The following is a 26958-nucleotide window of genomic DNA, read 5'->3' as shown; positions in this document are numbered from 1 at the left end:
ACAGTTACCAAAGTTTCTTAAAATGTAAGTAATTTTTTCTTAAATAAAACAGTTACCAAAACTTCTTAAACAGAGTTACTAAATATTTGTTAAATAAAACAATTACCAAACTTTCATAAACAAAGACTTATTAAATACTTGTTAAATAAAACAGTTACCAAACCTTCTTAAAGTATTAGTAAATATATCTTAAATAAAATAGTTACCAAACTTACTTAAACTAAAAGTTACTAAATATTTCTTAAATAACACAGTTACCAAATTCCTTAAACTGAGCTACTAAATATTTCTAAAATAAAACTTACCAATAAGAAGATACTAAATATTTCTAAAATGTAAAACAGTTACCAAACATTCTTACACAAAGTTACTTAATATTTCTTAAATGAAACAGTTACCAATCTTTCTTAAACAAAGAGTTACTAAATATTTTGTAAACAAAGCAGTTGCCAAACTTTCTTAAACAAGGACTTACTAAATATTTCTTAAAGAAAGTGTTCAAAATATTTCTTAAATAAAACAGTCATCAAACTAATTTAAAAATGAGTTACTAAATATTTCTTAAATAAAAGTTACCAAACACTTCTTAAATAAAACAGTTACCAAACTTCCTTAAACAAAGACTTACTAATTATATCTGATACAAAACAGTAACAACACTTTCTTCATCAAAGAGTTACTATATATTACTTAAATAAAACAGATATCATATTTCCCTAAACAACGAGTTATCAAATATTTCTTAAAGAAAGTGTTACAAAATATTTCTTAAATAAAACAGTCACCAAAGTAACTTAAAAAATGAGTTACTAATAATTTCTTAAATAAAAGTTACCGAACTTTCTTGAACAAAGACTTACTAAATATTTTTGAACAAAGTAGTTACCAAACTTTCTTGAACAAACACTTACTAAATATTTTTGAACAAAGTAGTTACCGAACTTTCTTGAACAAACACTTACTAAATATTTTTTAACAAAGTAGTTATCGAACTTTCTTGAACAAAGACTTACTAAATATTTTTGAACAAAGTAGTTACCAAACTTTCTTGAACAAAGAGTTACTAAATATTTCTTAAATAAAACAGTTACCAAACATTATTAAACAGGCTTATGAAATATTTCTTAAATATACCAATTACCAAACTTCCTTAAAGAAAGTTACCAAATATTTCTTAAAGAAAGAAATATTATTATTAGTCTACACTAGTTTACTATTGACATTATATTAGAAATATTATTAGTCTACACTAGTTTACTATTGACATTATATTAGAAATATTATTAGTCTACACTAGTTTACTATTGACATTATATTAGAAATATTACTACAGTCTACACTACAAATGAAATCTAATTTAATGTTGACAATATATTAAAAATATTATTAGTCTACACTAGTTTACTATTGACACTATATTAGAAATATTACTACTGTCTACACTACAAATGAAATCTAGTTTAATGTTGACAATATATTAGAAATATTATTAGTCTACACTAGTTTACTATTGACACTATATTAGAAATATTGCCACTGTCTACACTACAAATGAAATCTAGTTTAATGTTGACAATATATTAGAAATATTACTAGTCTACACTACAAATGAAATTAGTTTAATGTTGACGATATATTAGAAATATTATTAGTCTACAATACATATTAAACCTAGTTTACTGTTTATATTACATTAGAAGTATTACTACAATCTATACTTTATTTTAAAGGTATTTTATGTTCGATACAATGGAATCAACTCACCAAATGAACTGGTGATGAACGAGGTGGGTGTGGTTCCTGCAGCAACTGTGGGGGGGTCTGGCCAAGCATACGAACCTGATTCTCAAGGGCCTGTATGAGAAAACAGGAATTAATTAACCACTCTATATATAGCCTTAAGTTATTAGGATCTATATTAATAAATTAGGTTAAGGATATTCAAACTGTTTAGTGTAGTAACCCCTCCACAACACAAGCATTTTGCAAGTAATTTCTATCAAGATTCAAGATTGAAAATCTTTACAATTTCACCTTCACTGTACATATAACATTCACCAATACCAATACAGACACCTTCACTGTACATATAACATTCACCAATACCAATACAGACACCTTCATCGTATGTGTAACACTCACTAACATCCAATACAGACACCTTCATCGTATGTATAACATTCACTAACATCCAATACAGACACCTTCATCGTATGTATAACATTCACTAACATCCAATACAGACACCTTCATAGTATGTATAACATTTACTAATATCCAATACAGACACCTTCATCGTATGTATAACATTTACTAATATCCAATACAGACACCTTCATGGTATGTATAACATTCACTAACATCCAATACAGACACCTTCACGGTATGTATAACATTTACTAATATCCAATACAGACACCTTCATCGTATGTATAACATTTACTAATATCCAATACAGACACCTTCATAGTATGTATAACATTTACTAATATCCAATACAGACACCTTCATCATATGTATAACATTTACTAATATCCAATACAGACACCTTCATAGTATGTATAACATTTACTAATATCCAATAAAGACACCATCATATATATGACATTCACTAAAATCCAATACAAACAAGTTGATCCTATGTATCAAATACATGTAAAGTATTACAAAATAATTTAGTACTGAATCTATATCCATTAAATATTTAAAATAAGCATAAGATATTACTGAATAAGTTTAGTACAGAATATATATACATCAAATATTGAATATTAGCATTAGAAGTTACAAAATTAAGTTTATAACTGAATCTATATCCATAAAAATATTTATCATTAACCTCTCTCATGGACAAGTCCTTCATGTTTTCCCAATCAATGGTTCCTTCATAAGTGGTGTAGTAAAAAACATTCGTTGCTCGTATAGCTTCAGGTCCTAACAAGCATAATGATAGAAGTCAATAAAACAATGAATCTTTATTAATGTAGCATGTCAACAACAAAGTATTACTAAAAAAAATGTTAATAACAAATCTTTATTAATGTAACATGTCAACAACAAAGTATTACTAAAACAAATGTTAATAACAAATCTTTATTAATGTAACATGTCAACAACAAGGTATAACTAAAACAAATGTTAATAACAAATCTTTATTAATGTAACATGTCAACAACAAAGTGTTACTAAAACAAATGTTAATAACAAATCTTTATTAATGTAACATGTCAACAACAAGGTATAACTAAAACAAATGTTAATAACAAATCTTTATTAATGTAACATGTCAACAACAAAGTATAACTAAAACAAATGTTAATAACAAATCTTTATTAATGTAACATGTCAACAACAAGGTATAACTAAAACAAATGTTAATAACAAATCTTTATTAATGTAACATGTCAACAACAAAGTATTACTAAAACAAATCTGTTAATAACAAATCTTTATTAATATAACATGTCAACAAAGAGTATTACTAAAACAAATGTTAATAACAAATCTTTATTAATGTAACATGTCAACAACAAAGTATTACTAAAACAAATGTTAATAACAAATCTTTATTAATGTAACATGTCAACAACAAAGTATTACTAAAACAAATATTAATAACAAATCTTTATTAATGTAGCATGTCAACAACAAAGTGTTACTAAAACAAATATTAATAATGAACCTTCATTGACATTATCTTGTAACTTACTAAAATCTTGTATGTTTTGCTAGAGTTAATAACAATAATGAATTTTCAGAAATGTATCATGCAAACAGTGTCTTTCTAATATCTGGCACACACCACTAGAACGAAAGCAAATCAACATTAAAGCAGTACTAAGAAATAAATATTTGTTGAAACAATCAACAAATCTAGATGATAACATATTCTCCCTAGTTCCTACATGACTGACCTCTCTGTTTGTAGCCGAAGATTAAATCTATCCACTGGTGAAGTTGACAGGAGACAAACTCTGACTCCAGAGCCTGCAAATAAATACATGGTGACCAAGCAACAAGTGTTTACATCACAGAAATGTTCAGTCACTTCGCAACAAGTATTACACCAAATAAAGACTCAGTTACCAAGAAAGAAACACCTACAAGAAATTAAGTGTTCAATTACCACGAAGAACTGTTCACATCAAAATAAGTGTTCAACTACCAACAAGAAATCTTCACACCAAATTAATTGTCAAGTTACTGAGAGAAAACCAATCAAATTAATTGTGTTCAATTACTAAACATAAAAGGTTTTCATTAAATTAGCCGTGTTAAGTTATTGACATGAATCAAGATAGTCATTTTCTGACCAACTGCTTTCATTCTAAGTCTTCTGCACTAAATGTTTTCACAGATGCAGTTCATTGTTGCCATCAAGAAGTGTTCACACAAAGTAAGTGTTCAGTTGCCATCAAGAAATGTTCACACAAAGTAAGTGTTCAGTTGCCATCAAGAAGTGTTCACACAAAGTAAGTGTTCAGTTGCCATCAAGAAGTGTTCACACAAAGTAAGTGTTCAGTTGCCATCAAGAAATGTTAACACAAAGTAAGTGTTCAGTTGCCATCAAGAAATTTTAACACAAAGTAAGTGTTCAGTTGCCATCAAGAAATGTTAACACAAAGTAAGTGTTCAGTTGCCATCAAGAAATGTTAACACAAAGTAAGTGTTCAGTTGCCATCAAGAAATGTTAACACAAAGTAAGTGTTCAGTTGCCATCAAGAAGTGTTCACACAAAGTAAGTGTCAGTCATCAAGAAAAACCATTCACACCCAATTAAGTGTTCAGTTGTCGAGCAAAAAGGTTTGAACTAAATTAATACTGTTAAGATATTAAGCAAGGAATAATAACATCAGATTTACATTACTACTTGTTTTGTTAAACACTATTAGGTTTTTAATGAGTTCTATTTTGGTTTGGTTGTATTTAAGCACAGATATACAAATGAGCTGCCTGTGTTTTGCCCATTGTAAGCAAGGGATGTTTCATTAGTAATAATACGTATCACAACAAAAGATTTGATATAATTCATAAATGTTTCACAGCATGTAAGACTTTTTGATAAAGATACACAGCTTTTGTATACTTACATTACTCAAAACTCATAAGAGAACAACAATCTAAGAACAAGGAGCTTATCCTTAGTGTAAACCTTTAGTCAAAGTGATGCTATTGTTTAAATATTCAACAAAACCATGATGATCTCACTGTTCTTTGGAGTAACTGATTTTGTGTAAATATTTCTATTTCAACAAATGTTATTTCTTATAAAAATAATAGTTGTTGTTGTTTTCACAAGTACTGAGAGGTTATTTACGTTATAAATATCGTTAGTAACAGAGAAAGCGAAGGAAAAAAATACCATTCTGTTGATTCTTACAAACTCCTCTGGGGAAGCAGCCCATGGTGGAAGCTGGACACAACCAGCTGCTGTTCCACTGTCTAGTTTCCCTAACTGATATCCACTCTTGTTGACAAACATTTCAGGTAAGTAGAAAAACTCAGGAATTAACTCCTAAACAAAATCAACAGAATCAAGTTATCTGTAGTGTTAGTTGCGTATGAATTTGATGATTCTTTGTGTTCATCAAGTTATTTGGACTAGTAGTGTTAATTCTGTATGTGTTTGATGATTCTTTGTGTTCATCAAGTTATTTGGACTAGTAGTGTTAATTCTGTATGTGTTTGATGATTCTTTATGTTCATAAAGTTATTTGGACTAGTAGTGTTAATTCTGTATGTGTTTGATGATTCTTTATGTTCATCAAGTTATTTGGACTAGTAGTGTTAATTCTGTATCTGTTTAATGATTCTTTGTGTTCATCAAGTTATTTGGACTAGTAGTGTTAATTCTGTATGTGTTTGATGATTCTTTGTGTTCTTCAAGTTATTTGGACTAATAGTGTTAATTCTGTATGTGTTTGATGATTCTTTGTGTTCATCAATTTATTTGGACTAGTAGTGTTAATTCTGTATCTGTTTAATGATTCTTTGTGTTCATCAAGTTATTTGGACTAGTAGTGTTAATTCTGTATGTGTTTGATGATTCTTTGTGTTCATCAAGTTATTTGGACTAGTAGTGTTAATTCTGTATGTGTTTGATGATTCTTTATGTTCATAAAGTTATTTGGACAAGTAGTGTAAATTCTGTATGTGTTTGATGATTCTTTATATTCATCAAGTTATTTGGACTAGTAGTGTTAATTCTGTATGTGCTTGATGATTTTTTGTCTTCATCATCACGTTATATGGACTAGTAGTGTTAATTCTGTATGTGTTTGATGATTCTTTATGTTCATCAAGTTATTTGGACTAGTAGTGTTAATTCTGTATGTGTTTGATGATTCTTTGTGTTCATCAAGTTATTTGGACTAGTAGTGTTAATTCTGTATGTTTTTGATGATTCTTTATATCCAAGTTATTTGGACTAGTAGTGTTAATTCTGTATGTGTTTGATGATTCTTTATATTCATCAAGTTATTTGGACTAGTAGTGTTAATTCTGTATGTGTTTGATGATTCTTTATATTCATCAAGTTATTTGGACTAGTAGTGTTAATTCTGTATGTGTTTGATGATTCTTTATATTCATCAAGTTATTTGGACTAGTAGTGTTAATTCTGTATGTGTTTGATGATTTTTTATATTCATCAAGTTATTTGGACTAGTAGTGTTAATTCTGTATGTGTTTGATGATTCTTTGTGTTCATCAAGTTATTTGGACTAGTAGTGTTAATTCTGTATGTGTTTGATGATTTTTTATATTCATCAAGTTATTTGGACTAGTAGTGTTAATTCTTTATGTGTTTGATGATTCTTTGTGTTCATCAAGTTATTTGGACTAGTAGTGTTAATTCTGTATGTGTTTGATGATTCTTTATATTCATCAAGTTATTTGGACTAGTAGTGTTAATTCTGTATGTGTTTGATGATTCTTTGTGTTCATCAAGTTATTTGGACTAGTAGTGTTAATTCTGTATGTGTTTGATGATTCTTTATATTCATCAAGTTATTTGGACTAGTAGTGTTAATTCTGTATGTGTTTGATGATTCTTTATATTCATCAAGTTATTTGGACTAGTAGTGTTAATTCTGTATGTGTTTGATGATTCTTTGTGTTCATCAAGTTATTTGGACTAGTAGTGTTAATTCTGTATGTGTTTGATGATTCTTTGTGTTCATCAAGTTATTTGGACTAGTAGTGTTAATTCTGTATGTGTTTGATGATTCTTTATATTCATCAAGTTATTTGGACTAGTAGTGTTAATTCTGTATGTGTTTGATGATTCTTTGTGTTCATCAAGTTATTTGGACTAGTAGTGTTAATTCTGTATGTGTTTGATGATTCTTTATATTCATCAAGTTATTTGGACTAGTAGTGTTAATTCTGTATGTGTTTGATGATTCTTTGTGTTCATCAAGTTATTTGGACTAGTAGTGTTAATTCTGTATGTGTTTGATGATTCTTTGTGTTCATCAAGTTATTTGGACTAGTAGTGTTAATTCTGTATGTGTTTGATGATTCTTTGTGTTCATCAAGTTATTTGGACTAGTAGTGTTAATTCTGTATGTGTTTGATGATTCTTTATATTCATCAAGTTATTTGGACTAGTAGTGTTAATTCTGTATGTGTTTGATGATTCTTTGTGTTCATCAAGTTATTTGGACTAGTAGTGTTAATTCTGTATGTGTTTGATGATTTTTTATATTCATCAAGTTATTTGACTAGTAGTGTTAATTCTTTATGTGTTTGATGATTCTTTGTGTTCATCAAGTTATTTGGACTAGTAGTGTTAATTCTGTATGTGTTTGATGATTCTTTATATTCATCAAGTTATTTGGACTAGTAGTGTTAATTCTGTATGTGTTTGATGATTCTTTATATTCATCAAGTTATTTGGACTAGTAGTGTTAATTCTGTATGTGTTTGATGATTCTTTGTGTTCATCAAGTTATTTGGACTAGTAGTGTTAATTCTGTATGTGTTTGATGATTCTTTATATTCATCAAGTTATTTGGACTAGTAGTGTTAATTCTGTATGTGTTTGATGATTCTTTATATTCATCAAGTTATTTGGACTAGTAGTGTTAATTCTGTATGTGTTTGATGATTCTTTGTGTTCATCAAGTTATTTGGACTAGTAGTGTTAATTCTGTATGTGTTTGATGATTCTTTGTGTTCATCAAGTTATTTGGACTAGTAGTGTTAATTCTGTATGTGTTTGATGATTTTTATATTCATCAAGTTATTTGGACTAGTAGTGTTAATTCTGTATGTGTTTGATGATTCTTTGTGTTCATCAAGTTATTTGGACTAGTAGTGTTAATTCTGTATGTGTTTGATGATTTTTTTATATTCATCAAGTTATTTGGACTAGTAGTGTTAATTCTTTATGTGTTTGATGATTCTTTTGTGTTCATCAAGTTATTTGGACTAGTAGTGTTAATTCTGTATGTGTTTGATGATTCTTTATATTCATCAAATTATTTGGACTAGTAGTGTTAATTCTGTATGTGTTTGATGATTCTTTGTGTTCATCAAGTTATTTGGACTAGTAGTGTTAATTCTGTATGTGTTTGATGATTCTTTGTGTTCATCAAGTTATTTGGACTAGTAGTGTTAATTCTGTATGTGTTTGATGATTCTTTATATTCATCAAGTTATTTGGACTAGTAGTGTTAATTCTGTATGTGTTTGATGATTCTTTATATTCATCAAGTTATTTGGACTAGTAGTGTTAATTCTGTATGTGTTTGATGATTCTTTGTGTTCATCAAGTTATTTGGACTAAGTAGTGTTAATTCTGTATGTGTTTGATGATTCTTTGTGTTCATCAAGTTATTTGGACTAGTAGTGTTAATTCTGTATGTGTTTGATGATTCTTTATATTCATCAAGTTATTTGGACTAGTAGTGTTAATTCTGTATGTGTTTGATGATTCTTTGTGTTCATCAAGTTATTTGGACTAGTAGTGTTAATTCTGTATGTGTTTGATGATTCTTTGTGTTCATCAAGTTATTTGGACTAGTAGTGTTAATTCTGTATGTGTTTGATGATTCTTTGTGTTCATCAAGTTATTTGGACTAGTAGTGTTAATTCTGTATGTGTTTGATGATTTTTTATATTCATCAAGTTATTTGGACTAGTAGTGTTAATTCTGTATGTGTTTGATGATTCTTTGTGTTCATCAAGTTATTTGGACTAGTAGTGTTAATTCTGTATGTGTTTGATGATTCTTTATATTCATCAAGTTATTTGGACTAGTAGTGTTAATTCTGTATGTGTTTGATGATTCTTTGTGTTCATCAAGTTATTTGGACTAGTAGTGTTAATTCTGTATGTGTTTGATGATTCTTTGTGTTCATCAAGTTATTTGGACTAGTAGTGTTAATTCTGTATGTGTTTGATGATTCTTTGTGTTCATCAAGTTATTTGGACTAGTAGTGTTAATTCTGTATGTGTTTGATGATTCTTTATATTCATCAAGTTATTTGGACTAGTAGTGTTAATTCTGTATGTGTTTGATGATTCTTTATATTCATCAAGTTATTTGGACTAGTAGTGTTAATTCTGTATGTGTTTGATGATTCTTTGTGTTCATCAAGTTATTTGGACTAGTAGTGTTAATTCTGTATGTGTTTGATGATTCTTTATGTTCATAAAGTTATTTGGACAAGTAGTGTTAATTCTGTATTTGTTTGATAATTGTTTGTCTTCATCATCAAGTTATTTGGACTACTAGTGTTAATTCTGTATGTGTTTAATGATTTTTTGTCTTCATCATCAAGTTATTTGGACTAGTAGTGTTAATTCTGTATGTGTTTGATGATTCTTTATATTCATCAAGTTATTTGGACTAGTAGTGTTAATTCTGTATGTGTTTGATGATTCTTTATATTCATCAAGTTATTTGGACTAGTAGTGTTAATTCTGTATGTGTTTGATGATTCTTTATATTCATCAAGTTATTTGGACTAGTAGTGTTAATTCTGTATGTGTTTGATGATTCTTTGTGTTCATCAAGTTATTTGGACTAGTAGTGTTAATTCTGTATGTGTTTGATGATTCTTTATGTTCATCAAGTTATTTGGACTAGTAGTGTTAATTCTGTATGTGTTTGATGATTCTTTGTGTTCATCAAGTTATTTGGACTAGTAGTGTTAATTCTGTATGTGTTTGATGATTCTTTATATTCATCAAGTTATTTGGACTAGTAGTGTTAATTCTGTATGTGTTTGATGATTCTTTGTGTTCATCAAGTTATTTGGACTAGTAGTGTTAATTCTGTATGTGTTTGATGATTCTTTATATTCATCAAGTTATTTGGACTAGTAGTGTTAATTCTGTATGTGTTTGATGATTCTTTTTGTTCATCAAGTTATTTGGACTAGTAGTGTTAATTCTGTATGTGTTTGATGATTCTTTATATTCATCAAGTTATTTGGACTAGTAGTGTTAATTCTGTATGTGTTTAATGATTCTTTGTGTTCATCAAGTTATTTGGACTAGTAGTGTTAATTCTGTATGTGTTTGATGATTCTTTATATTCATCAAGTTATAATCATATCTGGTGATTTGTGTGTATTTCAGATTCATGAAGATTCTTTTACTTAAATTTGTTCAACTACATTTTCTTATTATCTAATGTGAAAATTTTATTTACTTTATAAAAATAAATAAAAAACAAGAATTCAAACAGCTGCACTAAAGATTCACATAATGATTTTGTACAAACCAGAGCTGTTATCCTAAGATTTACTACTTTTAAAAATATTACTTCCTTGCTATTATCCAGCAACAATCGTTTCTCGTTAGTTTTGATAATTTTATTACATGTAAAAGAAAAATGATTTTTTAATTTGACCATTTTAAAATCTAAAGAAAATCCTACTTGTAAGGTACACTAATTCTGATACAAAACCAAAAGGTATTCAACCTTGACATCAGATGTGTCCCTCTGGCAGTTCTTCCAAGACAAGGCTATTGATGAAAACATTTGACTTGGACGTTCAATTTTCCTGCTTGTTGGGCAAGGTAGATTGTGGTAAAAGGTTCCTAGGCACAAATTAGTTCAGTAAACAAACATATTAGTATAAACATTAAGCATTACATTTTTATTTACTAATGCTAAAAGATTATCAACTGTTTTAAAACACCTTTAGTAAAAACAAACTTTACTATTTATTGACTGAAACTGTCTATAGAGAACAAAATTATTCTGTCGAAATTATTAGTTTTGGAAGTAATTATTCTTTAGTAACACATACGAACCTTAACTAACCTTGATAACATGGGTTTTGTAAGAAAAGTTCAGTGAAGTGGATCTCTAAGAAAGGTTCAGTGACATGTGAGATCTCTAGGTATCATTTAGTGATGTGATACTTATAAGTGACATTTAGTAACATGTGATTATCTCCAAGTAACATTTACTTATATGTTATATCTTGAGTAATGTCTTCACGTGGGATCTTAGTAAACTGGAACGACATAATAACATGAAATCTCATCATGGTTTCTGTTTCTACTGCTGTGTTTCTGTTGTGTCAAACTGTCAGGCTCGTTGCACAAACAACAGAGTGAATGAGCTAAACAGTAACATTTTGTTTTACAAAAAGTAAGATTAAGGCCATGTGAATTATGTACAAAGTTTTACTACAAGCCATTTTATATAACTTACTTTTTTATCATTTCATTCAAAGCAGTTTTTTTTTCAATTTACAGAGAACATTGTCTGAAGATATACAACAGTGTCAAAAACGTCAAAGACAGAAACAAAGAAACATTTACAGAGATGGATCCAAACATACAAGTAATGGCAGGATGACAGAGAAAACAGTGCAGATGTGTGAACATATGTAGACACACAAACAGACAATTAAACAAATAAAATTTTACATCATGAGCCAAACAACATACATGGAGTTGAGTAGAAAAAGGAACATAACTATTTAATAAACAGATGTATCATCACTGAAAATAACTAGGAAAGAGTGAAAAGAGTAACCTTCAACACATACCAATCTGACCAGCCAGTTCAATGTATAAGCAGCATTAGAATAGTGTGTCCCATAGTGATAGGGAGGAATGTTGTCGTTGTCCCAGGTTTGATACCTTTCCTCATAGTAGGTTCTTCTACTTGGGTTCAGAGCTCCAATAGGCTATGACAAAAGATGAAATGTGAACATGTGTATCTTTATGAAGACTTTAACAAGTATTCACAGTGTGAAATAAACAGTAATGTCCCTTCACAAAGTCATCAAAGGTCATAGTTAAACAAAGTACACATTTATACAAACACTTGATCTACAGTTCAATGATGCTTACTTAAAAATATAACTATTTTACAAACAAAACAAAGACATCAAAACCAACATCTGAAACTGAATGTTATCTATGAATTAAAGTCACACATATTAGAAACTTCTCACAATCATCACTTCACCCTCTTTATATTAGTTATTTTACTTTAGAACAAATCTAAAGTTTTATTTTAAAAATGGAAACCAGCTGGTATGAAATAAACCAATATGCAATAAACCTAGAAATAAATCTTAAACCAAAAACATAATATTTCTTAATATTTGGAGAGACTTTGGTCAAATACCAATAACCTTGAACTTTGAAGATGTTTAAAAATTTTACAGAAAAAACAAAGAAGCTACTGTATCCACATGTACACAGTTAGAAATACACCTTTGTCATGGTATGAAAACAAAACATTTACAGAGTTGTATACTTAGAAAACAAAAATATGTAACACAATTTAAAAAAATACATAACACAATTTCACTATTTTTGTTATTGGTGAACATGTTTTTGTAGTCATAAGTAAATTATGGTGAACAGGATTGTATTGTGATTAACTATGGTGAACAGATTTGTGTTGTGATAAACAAAGTATGGTGAACAGGTTTGTGGTGATAAACAATGGTGAACAGGTTTGTGTTGTGATAAAGTATGGTGAACAGGTTTGTGTTGTGATAAAGTATGGTGAACATGTTTGTGTTGTGATAAACGAAAAATGGTGAACATGTTTGTGCTGTGATAAAGAAAGCATACCCTGGACAAATCTCTGTAGTTACTCGGCAGACTAAGGTCCAGCTCTGGTGACTCGTAGTTCGTAAGAATCCAAGGAAACACTGGGTACTGGTTTAAGTCATTATATGTTCTCCCTAATTGTTCATAAAATAATGTCAAAAATATATTATTTATGTATTATAAACTTAACTTATAACAGCAATAATAAACTGTTTCATGTTTTAATCAGACTCAAATACTAAAATTAAGATAATGTTCAGGACCAGAATGTTCTCTTGATGTATTCTACACTCACCTGCAACTGTATTCAGAAACATCAAGCACTAAAACTAATGTTTAGGACCAGAATGTTCTCTTGATGCATTCTACACTCACCTGCAACTGTATTCAGAAACATCAAGTACTAAAACTAAGATAATGTTCAGGACCAGAGTGTTCTCTTGATGTATTCTACACTCACCTGCAACTGTATTCAGAAACATCAAGTACTAAAACCAAGATAATGTTCAGGACCAGAATGTTCTCTTGATGTATTCTACACTCACCTGCAACTGTATTCAGAAACATCAAGCACTAAAACTAAGATAATGTTCAGGATCAGAATGTTCTCTTGATGTATTCTACACTCACCTGCAACTGTATTCAGAAACATCAAGTAATCAAAATTGGAAATCTCTCTTCGCTGCCACTTCTGAGTCATGTTTGACTGATGTAGAATTTGTCTCGGAGTCATGAGAGATGCCTTCCTAGAATAGAAACAAAGAACCTTTAGGACAGTGTTTTTCTTTACAAAAAAACTTGAAACAAATAACCTTTACAACAGATTTTATTTTCACAATAAACTAGAAACAAAGAATCTTTAGAACAGTCTTTATCTTTACAAAAAATCTTGAAACAAAGAATCTTTAGAACAGTCTTTATCTTTACAAAAAAACTTGAAACAAAGAACCTTTAGAACAGCCTTTATTTTCACAATAAACTTGAAACAAAGAACCTTTAGAACAATCTTTATCTTTACAAAAAAACTTGAAACAAAGAACCTTTAGAACAGTCTTTATCTTTACAAAAAAAACTTCAAACAAATAACCTTTAAAACAGACTTTATTTTCACAATAAACTTGAAACAAAGAACCTTTAGAACAGTCTTTATCTTTAAAAAAAACTTGAAACAAAGAACCTTTAAAACAGACTTTATTTTTACAATAAACTTGAAACAAAGAACCTTTAGAACAGTCTTTATCTTTACAAAAAAAACTTGAAACAAAGAACCTTTAAAATATTTTTTTCTTCATGAAAAACTAGCACACTGAAAAGTTATCTCTATGGAGAAAACATATATTTAGATAAACGTTCCTGTGAACAAAAAGAAAATACACAAGAAATCAATAAATAACATTCCATCTAATTCAAAATATCAGCTGTGCCTAATATAAGAACAACATCAGAGTACATAGTTCTATTACCAGACTTTAAACATGCACAAATCTGTAGCCAAAGGTAGGTTTACAATAAATGACCCAGGAGTACTAATAGGTATAAAACATTTTAACAAATTCCACTAACAGAGCAAACCAGGTTTTACAGTGCTATCAGTATAATAAATGACAGTTATTAGAATACTAAACAATGTGGGTTTTACAGTGTACTATTAATGTACTGTAAATGTGAGTTTTTAGTCTGCTATCAGTGTGCTAAACAATGTGGAATTTAAGATGAAATCACCATAACTGTCAAAATAACAATAAACTCACACGGATTGTGGAATTCCGTATTTAACACCAATACCAACAGATGGCAGTGCATGCATCACCTTTTTGACAGTAGCAGTGTCATCAAATGAAAACATAATTGATGCTGTAAAAAGAAATATAAGTTATAATTCATAATTTATCCTCAAACAAGTGGGCTTTTTTATATTTCCTTATAATGAAATAATGTAAACATATATTGTGTCAAGAACTGAAATCATCATTTAAACAAATAATACTCTACAGTTAAGATGTTGATGTTCCAGATTATGGCTTCTGCACCTGGAAACGATAGAGAAAAATATTATAATGTCTGAATTTATCATTACTCTCACAGAATATTGAATTATTAGAATGCCAAATTCCAGGACTATGAGACAAACACAATTGTATACGTATCAGGACAAACCTTATATGGTAGTCATCTTACATTCACGTTAGAATATCAAATGTGTTCAAACCTGCACCCACCACATCAAGGATAAAACTGTAGGATGTGTTCAAACCTGCACCCACCACATCAAGGATAAAACTGTAGAATGTGTTCAAACCTGCACCCACCACATCAAGGATAAAACTGTAGGATGTGTTCAAACCTGCACCCACCACATCAACTATAACATGAAGGATGTGTTCAAACCTCTACCCACCACATCAAGTATAAAACTTTAGAATGTGTTCCAATCTGCACCCACCACATCAAGTATAAAACTGTGGAATGTGTTCCAATCTGCACCCACCACATCAAGTATAAAACTGTAGAATGTGTTCCAACCTGCACCCACCACATCTGCTAGAACACTGTACAATGTGTTCAAACCTGCACCCACATCTGCTATAACACTGTACAATGTGTTCAAACCTGCACCCACCACATCTGCTATAACACTGTGCAATGTGTTCAAACCTGCACCCACCACATCTGCTATAACACTGTGCAATGTGTTCAAACCTGCACCCACCACATCTGCTATAACACTGTGCAATGTGTTCAAACCTGCACCCACCACATCTGCTATAACACTGTGCAATGTGTTCAAACCTGCACCCACCACATCTGCTATAACACTGTGCAATGTGTTCAAACCTGCACCCACCACATCAAGTATAAAACTGTAGAATGTGTTCCAACCTGCACCCACCACATCTGCTATAACACTGTGCAGTGTGTTCAAACCTGCACCCACACATCAAGTATAAACTGTAGAATGTGTTCCAACCTGCACCCACCACATCTGCTATAACACTGTGCAATGTGTTCAAACCTGCACCCACCACATCAAGTATAAAACTGTAGAATGTGTTCAAACCTGCACCCACAACATCTGCTATAACACTGTGCAATGTGTTCAAGCCTGCACCCACAACATCTGCTATAACACTGTACAACGTGTTCAAACCTGCATCCACCACATTGACTATAATATTGTACAATGTGTTCAAACCTGAACAACGACATGTTGAGTGGTTATCACTAAAGCTTATAAAATAAAATTAGAACTATGTAATAGAAGTATGTTTATTTTATCTTCCAACATTTTAATTATTTCTCCTTAGTTAGACCTAAATTGATAGTACAATGTCTAAAAGTGTAGTAAAAATCTAGCAAAAACTTTCAAATGGATGAAACAGTGTTGTAGGATTTTGTTTTATGTGCTTTAAGTAAACAAAACTTGGAGTGTCGTTATTATATGATGTACTTTATGAAAACTTCCTTCACACATGACAAAATATTTCATAAATATGACCACTGACCCAATGTCACTAAAATGGTACTTGTCCGGAATATTTGAGTAAACTTGAAGCATCTGAAAACATAGATAAACCCATATCAAGTAGCAACTGCTACATCACTCATCAGCTCTAACAAGCAACTTGCACAAAAGTACATTTGATTAACAAGGTGGTAACACAATCAGAAAGCATGAATAAAGTTTAAATATGTGACATGCAATACATCTCTGAGAACTGGGCCTTTAAAATGGGGAATCCATTAAGTAAATGTTTAAAAAAATTATTCAGTAAAAAAACATTCATGACTCCAGAACACAATGTTAAGATATTAAAGGTCTGTCTCATGTTAAAGAAGTTTCCTAAGACTTTCCAGGTATTAAAAGCTCACACAACTTTACACATTTAAAGTTGCAATATTATCTCTGCATACTGTATTACTGTATATTATCTTGAGAGTTTTAAAATCTCATATGTTTCTAATGAATGATATTACATTAATTTCCCTATTTTTTGAATCCATAAAGAGAAAACATATTTCAAGTCTTACTCTATATCATACTCACTTCTAGAAGCCAAAAAAATTTCTACAGCATTATATTGTAGGAAATATCTCCTTGTAAAGATAGCTCGAATTTCTGAAAAATGCCATTTCCCATGGATGTTATCACAATACTTCAGTATCTGAAATAGAAAATAAACATTTATAGATTTAACCTAAATTTGTAAAAACAGTGTAATGCTTTATCCCTTGAGAAGAAAGTATACAGACAGAAGAGGGGAAAAAAGAGAGCATCACAAATAAAACAATATGGTTTCTAAATAAAACAAAATTAGGTTCTCCATCATAAGGAAAGCCATCAACTGTTGTTGGTAACACTTAACGTAAGGTGTCACTGACCCTTATCACAACTATTCACTTGTTCACAATGTTCTTACTAACACTTAACAAAATCATCTATTAATTCCTTACCCTACTTACTCCCCTGCAGAAGATTATAAATTTGAAACATTTAATCTTGTTTCATTTAATTATCTCTTAGTAGAACTAAAGTTATATTCCACACACTTTACGCATAACTTAATCTGGTATCTCAATATTATCTCTTAGTAGAACTAAAGTTATATTCCACACACTTTAACACAACTTAATCTGGTATCTCAATATTATCTCTCAGTAAAACTAAAGTTATATTCCACACAACTTAATCTGGTATCTCAATATTATCTCTCAGTAAAACTAAAGTTATATTCCACACAACTTAATCTGGTATCTCAATATTATCTCTCAGTAAAACTAAAGTTATATTCCACACAACTTAATCTGGTATCTCAATATTATCTCTCAGTAAAACTAAAGTTATATTCCACACAACTTAATCTGGTATCTCAATATTATCTCTCAGTAAAACTAAAGTTATATTCCACACAACTTAATCTGGTATCTCAATATTATCTCTCAGTAAAACTAAAGTTATATTCCACACAACTTAATCTGGTATCTCAATATTATCTCTCAGTAAAACTAAAGTTATATTCCACACAACTTAATCTGGTATCTCAATACACTCTTATATATCATTCTGAATAAATTTACTCATTATATATTATTTTATTACAAGATACAGTTTTTACAGTAAGAAGTATTTCTTTTTATAACACTTTCAATCATTATAAAGTAGACAACATTTAATAGTAAAAAAAGATCTTAATATTTAAATCAACATTCGACAATCTAACAATCTATTAAAATTAACGTTCGACAATCTAACAGTGTATTAAAATTAACAATCGACAATCTAACAGTGTATTAAAATTAACAATCGACAATCTAACAATATTTAAATCAACATTCCACAATATAACAATGTATTTAAATCAACATTCAACAACTTAACAGTGTATTTAAATCAATATTCAACATTTATAGTTCTATTTAAATCAACATTCAACATTTATAGTTCTATTTAAATCAACATTCAACAATCAGAGTATTTATACCAACATACCACAATCTAACATTATATTTAAATCAATGTTCGACCTCTAGGTGTGTATTTATATAAACATTCCACAATACAACAAAGGATTTAAATCAACATTCCACAATACAACAGAGGATTTAAATCAACATTGAACAATGCAACAGTGATTAAAATCAACACTGAACAATACAAGAGAGAATTTAAATCAACATTGAACAATACAACAGTTATTAAAATCAACATTGAACAATACAACAGTTATTAAAATCAACATTGAACAATACAACAGTTATTAAAATCAACATTGAACAATACAAGAGAGGATTTAAATCAACATTGAACAATGCAACAGTGCATTAAAATCAACGTTCGGTAATCTAACAGTGTATTTAAATTAACTTTCAACAATCAAACAGAATTTAAATCAACTTTCAACAATCTAACAGTGAATTTAAATCAACATTCAATAATTTAATAGTGTATTTAAATCAACTTTTAATAATCTAACACAATTTAAATCAATTTTCGATAATCTAACAGTGAATTTAAATCAACATTCAATAATTTAATAGTGTATTTAAATCAACTTTCAAGAATCTAACAGTGTATTTATATAAACATTTCACAATCTAACAGTGAATTTCAATCAACATCCAACCTCTAGGTGTGTATTTATATAAATATTCCACAATAAAACAGTGAAATTAAATCAGCATTCTACAATCTGACAATGTATATGTAAAATGGCTGATTTGGGTTGAGAAAATTTTTTATGTAGAGGAGCGAACAATGTTTTGACCTTCTTCAATCGTCGTCAGGTTCACAAAGAAAGAAAGAGGTAACTGACCAATAGTTGACCACATGTTTGAAGGGGGTTGTGTAACTGAGTGTAGGAATGTAGAGAGCATGCTTAGATGTTTGAATTTTCTTTTTTTAATATAGGTATAAAGGTGTTCCTTTATACTAGTTTATTTTGGGCTTAAGTTGTTGTATAAGTAGGGCTTTTTTAATTTTGCATTTGTTTAAGTTTGTTTCTTTATTTAGTATTTGGGTGTTTTCTATGGTTATGTTGTGTTTATTTGATTTACAGTGTTCGAAAACGTGTGAAGGTGACTTTTTGTGTTCTTTGAATCTGGTTTCCATTTTTCTACTTGTTTCTCCAATATAGAAATTGTGGCAGTTATCACATTGTATTTTATAAATAATGTTGGTGTGATGTTTGTCAGTGTAGTTTTTACATAGTATAGACCTTAGTTTTGTGCCTGGTTTTCGAATAAATTTGGTATTAACTGGAATGTCATATTTTGTTACTAGTTTTTGCCAAATGTTGGTTATTTGTCTGCTGATGTCAGGAACATGTGGAAAATAGCAGTATATGGTTTCGTGATTTTTTAGTTCGTGGGATATATTTACTTTTGTTAGTTGATTACGGTTTTTGTCTAGGTGTGTGCATATAATGTTTCCTACGGTTTGTGGAGGAATCTTATTGACGTTGATGAAGTATTGTTTTATTTTGTCTAATTCATCGTTAATTTTATCTGGTGAGCATAGTTTTATGGCTGTGTTTATTTGGTTTCTCAGTATGTTGAGTTTTTGTTTTGTTTCATGTGCCAAGTCCCAAGGAATGTATAGTCCAGTAAGGGTGATTTTTTGGTGGATTTCTATACTTTTGAGGTTAAGAAATGATATATGATTGCTTTCTTCCTGTTCATGTGTAATGTTAATGTTGGGATGTATAGCGTTAATGTGCTTGAAAAAATTAAGTGTGTGTTCTGTAGATCTGAATCCCGCAATCGTGTCATCTACATATCTGTACCAGTATAGTGGTGGATGCAATGCTGTGTCAATTGCTTGTGTCTCAAAATGTGTCATAAAAATATTGGCTAGAATTGGTGATACTGGGTTGCCCATTCTTAGGCCATTGTTTGTATATAGTTGTAGTTGTTGAACATGAAGTTTGTCTTCATCGTGGTGAATTCTATGAGGATTGCTAATTGGTTGCTGGGAATGACTATAGATGGGTTAGGGTCTCGGATATAGAATTCTAAGGCTATCTTGCAGGCTTCAGTGGTTGGAACTTCTGTAAAAAGGGATATAACATCAAAACTGGCCATTAAAGCTTTATGATTAAGTTGATTAAGATTAGACTTGAAAATAAAAGAGTCTTTGATGAATGAGCTGGCTGATGTTACATATTTAGAGAATGCCCATTTTATATATTTACCAAGATTGTAATTAAACGATTCATATGTGGGCATTATTGGTCGTAATGGACAATCTGTTTTATGAGGTTTGGGGATGCCGTATATTTGTGGTGTGCATGAATTGGTTTTACGAAGGTAGGAATAAAGTGTTTGTGAAATTGTGTTGGCTTTTTTCATTTTTAGTAGTATTTTGTTTAGTTGCGTTTCGTATGTCTTTGTTGGATTTTTGTGCATTGTGATAGGATATTCTTCATTTTTTGGATGTATTCATTTGTGTTCATTATGACTACACATTCCTACACTCAGTTACACAACCCCTTTCAAACATCCCAACATTAACATCACATGTGAACAGGAAGAAAGCAATCAAATACCATTTCTTAACTTCAAAATTACAAAAACCGATACACAATTTCAAAGAGAAATCTACCGAAAAATCATCCATGCTGAACTATACGCTCCTTGGGATTCGGCACATGAAACAAAACAAAAACTCAACATACTAAGAAACCAAATAAACACAGCCATAAAACTATGCTCACCAGATAAAATTAATGACAAATTAAACAAAATAAAACAATACTTCATCAACATCAATAAGTTTCCTCCACTAACCATAGAAAACATTATATGCACACATCTAGACAAAAAGCAAAATCAAATAACAAAAGTAAATATATCCCACAAATTACAAAATCAGGAAACCATATACTGCTGCACACTATATATTCCTGACATCAGTAGAAAAATAACCAACATTTGGCAAAAACTAGTAACAAAATATGACATTCCAGTTAATACCAAATTCATTCAAAAACCAGACACAAAACTAAGGTAAAAACTATGTAAAAACTACACAGAAAAACACCACACCAAAATTATTTATAAAATAAAATGTGATAACTGCCACAACATCTAAAGTCATGTGAAAAATTTAGGACACCCTATGAAAGCCTGTGTATTTTTGTAACATTTTTGGATATATAAATATTTAATCTAAATTATAACAATACTGAGAGATTATAGGAATATAACTAAACATTTAAAACTGAAGAAAAGAGTTTTCAAAATTTTCTGTAAATGTCATTCTACAAATATGCATATTCAAACTTAGGAAAAAGTTAAGACACCCTACCCCCTAATAGCTAATGTTATTCCCTTTGGCTGAAATAACTGCAGTGAGATGCTTCTTGTAGCTATCTACCAGTCTCTGAAATCAGTCTGAAGGAAATTTGCCCCACTCTTCAGCGCAGAATTCTGTAGCTGTGAGATGTTTGAGGGGTTTCTTGCATGTACAGCCTGTTTCAAGTAACCCCACAGCATCCCAATGGGATTACGATCTGGGCTTTGACTCGGCCATTCCAGGACTCTCCATTTCTTAGTTTTCAGCCAGTCCTTGGTGGATTTACCGGTATGTTTTGGGTCATTGTCGTGTTGTAAGATCCAGTTCTGCTTCAGCTTTAATTTTCTTACAGATGGTCTCACATGATCCTCAAGCACCCTCTGATACACAGTAGAATTCATGGTGGATTCTATGATTGTGAGCTGTCCAGGTCCTGCTACAGTGAAGCAGCCCCAAACCATGACACTTCCACCTCCATGCTTCACAGTTGGTATGAGGTTCTTTTCCTGGAATGCTGCATTTGGTTTACACCAAACATGTCCCCTGTTCTGGTGTCCAAATAATTCAATTTTGGACTCATCTATCCAAAGAACATTATTCCAGAAGTCCTGATCTTTGTCTACATTCTCTCTGGCAAACTTCAGTCTGGCCTTGATGTTTCTGTTAGAGAGCAAATGTTTCCTCCTTGCACACACAAGTTACACTTGTGCAGTCTCTTTCTGATTGTAGAGGCATGCACTTTCACATCAACAGTAGCCAGAGCCTGCTGTAGGTCCTGTGATGCCATTTTAGGGTTTTTGGAGACCTCTTTTAGCATCTTGCCGTCTGCTCTCGGGGTGAACTTGCTTGGACGACCAGACCTGGGCATGTTGGCAGTTGTTTTAAAAGCCCTCCACTTGTTGACTATTTTCCGGACAGTGAAATGGCTGATGGCTGATTTCAAAATATTTTGGGATCTTTATAAATCCCTTACCAGACTCATAAGCTGCTACAATTTTCTTTCTGAAGGCCTCAGACAGCTCTTTTGCTCTCACCATGGTGCTCACTCTCACTTCAACAGTCAGGAGCACGCCAAACTAAATGTCTAAGATTTAAATAGGGCAAACTTCATTCACAATGCTGTGTAATGATCTTCTAATCACGTGCACCTGGTGTAATACACCTGTGTGTGAGTTGAGCCATTTTACGTGGGTATAAATGTTAGAGTGTCCTAACTATTTCCTCAGTTAGAATATGCATATTTGTCAAATTACATTTTACAGAAGATCTTGAAAAGTCTTTTCTTCAGTTGTAATTGTTTCGTTATACATAACCATTTATCCAAAATTGTTACATATATACACAGGTTTTTATAGGGTGTCCTAATTTTTTCACACGACTGTATATTGGAGAAACAAGTAGAGAAATGGAAATCAGATTCAAAAAGTCACCTTCACACGTTTTCAAGCACTGCAAATCAAATAAATACAACATAACTATAGAAAACACACAAATACTAAATAAAGAAACAAACATAAATGCAAAATTAAAAAAGCCCTACTTATATAACAACTCAAGCCCAAAATAAACCAATACAAAGGAACACCTTTATACCTATATTTAAAAAAAATATTTAAACATTTAAGCATGCCCTCTACATTCCTACACTCAGTTAAACAACGCCTTTCAAACATATGGTCAGCTATTGGTCAGTTATATCTTTCTTTCTTTGTGAACCTGATGATGACTGAAGAAGGTCAAAATGTTGTTTGCTCCTCTACATAAAAAATTTTCTCAACCCAAACCAGCCATTTTTACATATATATTTTTTATACAAGTGGGTTTTCTCATCATCACTGAATCAAACAGTATATTTAAATCAACGTTCGGTAATCTAAGAATGTATTTAAATCAACATTCAACAATCTAACAGTATGTTTAAATCAACGTTCGGTAATCTAAGAATGTATTTAAATCAACGTTCCACAATCTAGCAGTATATTTAAATCAACGTTCGGTAATCTAAGAATGTATTTAAATCAATGTTCCACAATCTAGCAGTGTATTTAAATCAACGTTCCACAATCTAAGAGTGTATTTAAATCAACATTCAACAATCTAGCAGTGTATTTAAATCAACGTTCCACAATCTAGCAGTGTATTTAAATCAACGTTCCACAATCTAGCAGTGTATTTAAATCAACGTTCCACAATCCAACAGAGGATTTAAATCAACGTTCCACAATCCAACGGAGGATTTAAATCAACGTTCCACAATCCAACAGAGGATTTAAATCAACGTTCCACAATCCAACAGAGGATTTAAATCAACATTCCACAATCCAACAGGATTTAAATCAACATTCCATAATACAACAAAGGATTTAAATTAACATTGCACAATCCAACAGTGTACTTAAATCAACTTTCAACAATCTAACAATGTATTTAAACATTCCACAATCTAACAATGTATTTAATTCAACATTTGATAATCTAACAGAGGATTTAAATCAACGTTCCACAATCCAACAGAGTATTTAAATCAACATTCCATAATACAACAAAGGATTTAAATTAACATTGCACAATCCAACAGTGTATTTAAATAAATTAACTTTGAATAATCTAACAGTGTATTTAAATAAACTTTTAATAATTTAATAGTGTAATTAAATCAACTTTCAAAAACCTAATAGTTTATTTAAATCAACATTCTACAATCTTTTAGTGTTAGAGTTTGATAATGTGAAACAGTTCCCTACTAAAATAGTTATTGAAACTATTAAGAAATTTATAACACAGAAAGGAACACTCGGCAAATGCACTGATTCAAAAAACACTCCACAAAACTATCAGAAATGCAGAAAGGATTAGCACAAATATAAACAGGATGTCTAGCTTCACTTGCACTCATGGTAAAATATAAACAGGATGTCTAGCTTCACTTGCACTCATGGTAAAATATAAACAGGATGTCTAGCTTCACTTGCACTCATGGTAAAATATAAACAGGATGTCTAGCTTCACTTTCACTCATGGTAAAATATAAACAGGATGTGTAGCTTCACTTGCACTCATGGTAAAATATAAACAGGATGTCTAGCTTCACTTTCACTGATGGTATGAGAAACATATGTAGAATATATAGAACTTTTGTTTATCAGTAACTACAAACATTTCTAACATTGAAATACATTGTGGAATGTAGATTTAAGTACTAAAACTGTGTTTACCGTTAAAACTTGTATACTTGAACACGATTACACCAGTGACTGAAGCATTGTATGTGTTCTACACAAAAAGTTTCCTGACTGTGAAATAATTAAAAGATTTTTATGTTATTTTCTATCCAGCTAAAAGTAAATAAAATTCATTTCTACCATCCTGTATTCTGTTTTAAACAAGTATAAAAGATACCTGTATCATGTTAAATTAATGGTTACCTTATTATTAACAGGTATAACAGATATCTGTATTTGGTTAAATTAATGGTTACTTTATTATTAACTATATTATTATTAATATTTTTATCAAACACTCATAGCTCTGTGAGATATAAAAATTTAAAACATCAGTGAAAATTATAAAGTGAAAACAACTTTACTGATCTAGATGATCACCAGCAATTAAAGTTATAGCTGTAAACATCACAGTTCGTATCACTAAACTAATAATATCCAAATAAGTCTTTCATTTACTTCAGCCTGATGTACTCAAGTTTAAAAACATGAACTACTAAGCCTATAAGAGAAGAACATTACACTTAATGATATTGAAAACTTTTTCTGACTGTCAAATACAACACATTCAACAGTTAAAAGTAAGATCAATCTTCTTAAGTGCAAATCTCAACTTAACCTGTTATAATCTCATTGGACACGACTCAAAAATAATTATTCTTACATAACACTATGTTTTGAAGTGTTATGAATAATTACACACAAACTAATTAAAAAATGAAGAAAGCATGAAAATTATAATGAACTAAATAAATAATTAAAAGAAATAAAAATAACTTTCAAACAGACCTGGTCTCCTTGTCCATTTTTATTCAGAAGGAGACAAAGTTTAATTTTCTCCTTCTCTTTTTGGTTTTCTTTACTTGTATTTTTATTTTCTAACACTGGCTTCACCTGTTTTCACTTTATTCATATTTTCTGGACACAACTTCTGACTTGTACTATTTATTAACACAGATAACTTCTGCTTTTTAACTTTTGTCTTCTTATTTTGTCAATATTCTTTACTATTCTTCTAAAAGATTGTTTTTACATTTATCCTGTGACAATTAGAACACTAAACTTCAAAATGTATTCAAACAGTAAATCTACATGAAATAAAATTATTACAACTCTTGTACTGTCTGTCCTACCTCTTGGATGACACCTATTTAAAATTACAACTCTTGTATTGTCTGCCCTACCTCTTGGTTGACCTTTTTATAACATGGATGTTCATCATCACAGTCAAAGAAAACCTCAGTATGTGTAATAGACATTACCAGGAAGTTCCATACCAGGAGTTATGAGTTTACATCTTGTAACCAAGGTAACTTGTCCTACAAAAAAGATAGTGAATTAATGACCCAACATCATCTAACCAGGATATTAAGAATGTTTGTTTAATGTATTCATCATGAGAAAATATACAGGTTACACCTCACTGTACTGAACAATCTTTGAATGATGTCGAGAAAACCCACTTTTAGAGAAATATATATGCAAAAACCTTGTTCGCTCTTTTAGGTAAAATATTTTCTCAACCCAAACGAGCCATTTCTGCATATATATCAAACAATCTTTAACCATATTTTTATTCTATTTTCAGATCATATATCAATAATGCAGAGAAACAAAGCAATTACAAATTAACAATGACTTAAAAGATAGTACAAGAAAACATACTGTTCTCAATTTTGTTGGTTGGTTGATTGATTTAGTGTTTTATGGCACAAATTAACTATGCTATCTACACCAAACATCCAGTTCAAAGTTAAAATTAAAGTAAAATTAGTAAAATTCATAAAAGGAAATTAAGGTAAAACAAAACAAAGTTTAAAAACATAAATATCATAAAACCAATGTTTACATCTAGTCTAGAGCTGTAAGAGAAAAACTACAGTAATACAAGTTGTAAAGGACTTTCTG

General features: G+C 30.3%; 1 protein-coding gene across 1 annotated transcript in view; it reads right to left on the bottom strand.

The window, feature by feature from the left end:
• Positions 1–26958, bottom strand: part of LOC143245984 (neurobeachin-like) — a 49265-nt gene that overhangs the window by 16058 nt on the left and 6249 nt on the right. The window contains 13 exon segments of the mRNA XM_076492234.1: positions 1765–1854; positions 2840–2934; positions 3915–3987; positions 5363–5515; positions 10937–11007; positions 11010–11055; positions 12018–12158; positions 13060–13172; positions 13669–13784; positions 14790–14892; positions 17084–17201; positions 26235–26310; positions 26312–26369. Of these exon segments, the coding sequence (XP_076348349.1) occupies positions 1765–1854; positions 2840–2934; positions 3915–3987; positions 5363–5515; positions 10937–11007; positions 11010–11055; positions 12018–12158; positions 13060–13172; positions 13669–13784; positions 14790–14892; positions 17084–17201; positions 26235–26310; positions 26312–26369 (1253 nt within the window).

The sequence above is a fragment of the Tachypleus tridentatus genome, chromosome 3, assembly GCF_004210375.1.
Source record: "Tachypleus tridentatus isolate NWPU-2018 chromosome 3, ASM421037v1, whole genome shotgun sequence".
NCBI classification, from domain to species: domain Eukaryota; kingdom Metazoa; phylum Arthropoda; class Merostomata; order Xiphosura; family Limulidae; genus Tachypleus; species Tachypleus tridentatus.
This window is presented reverse-complemented; position numbering and strand designations above follow the sequence as displayed.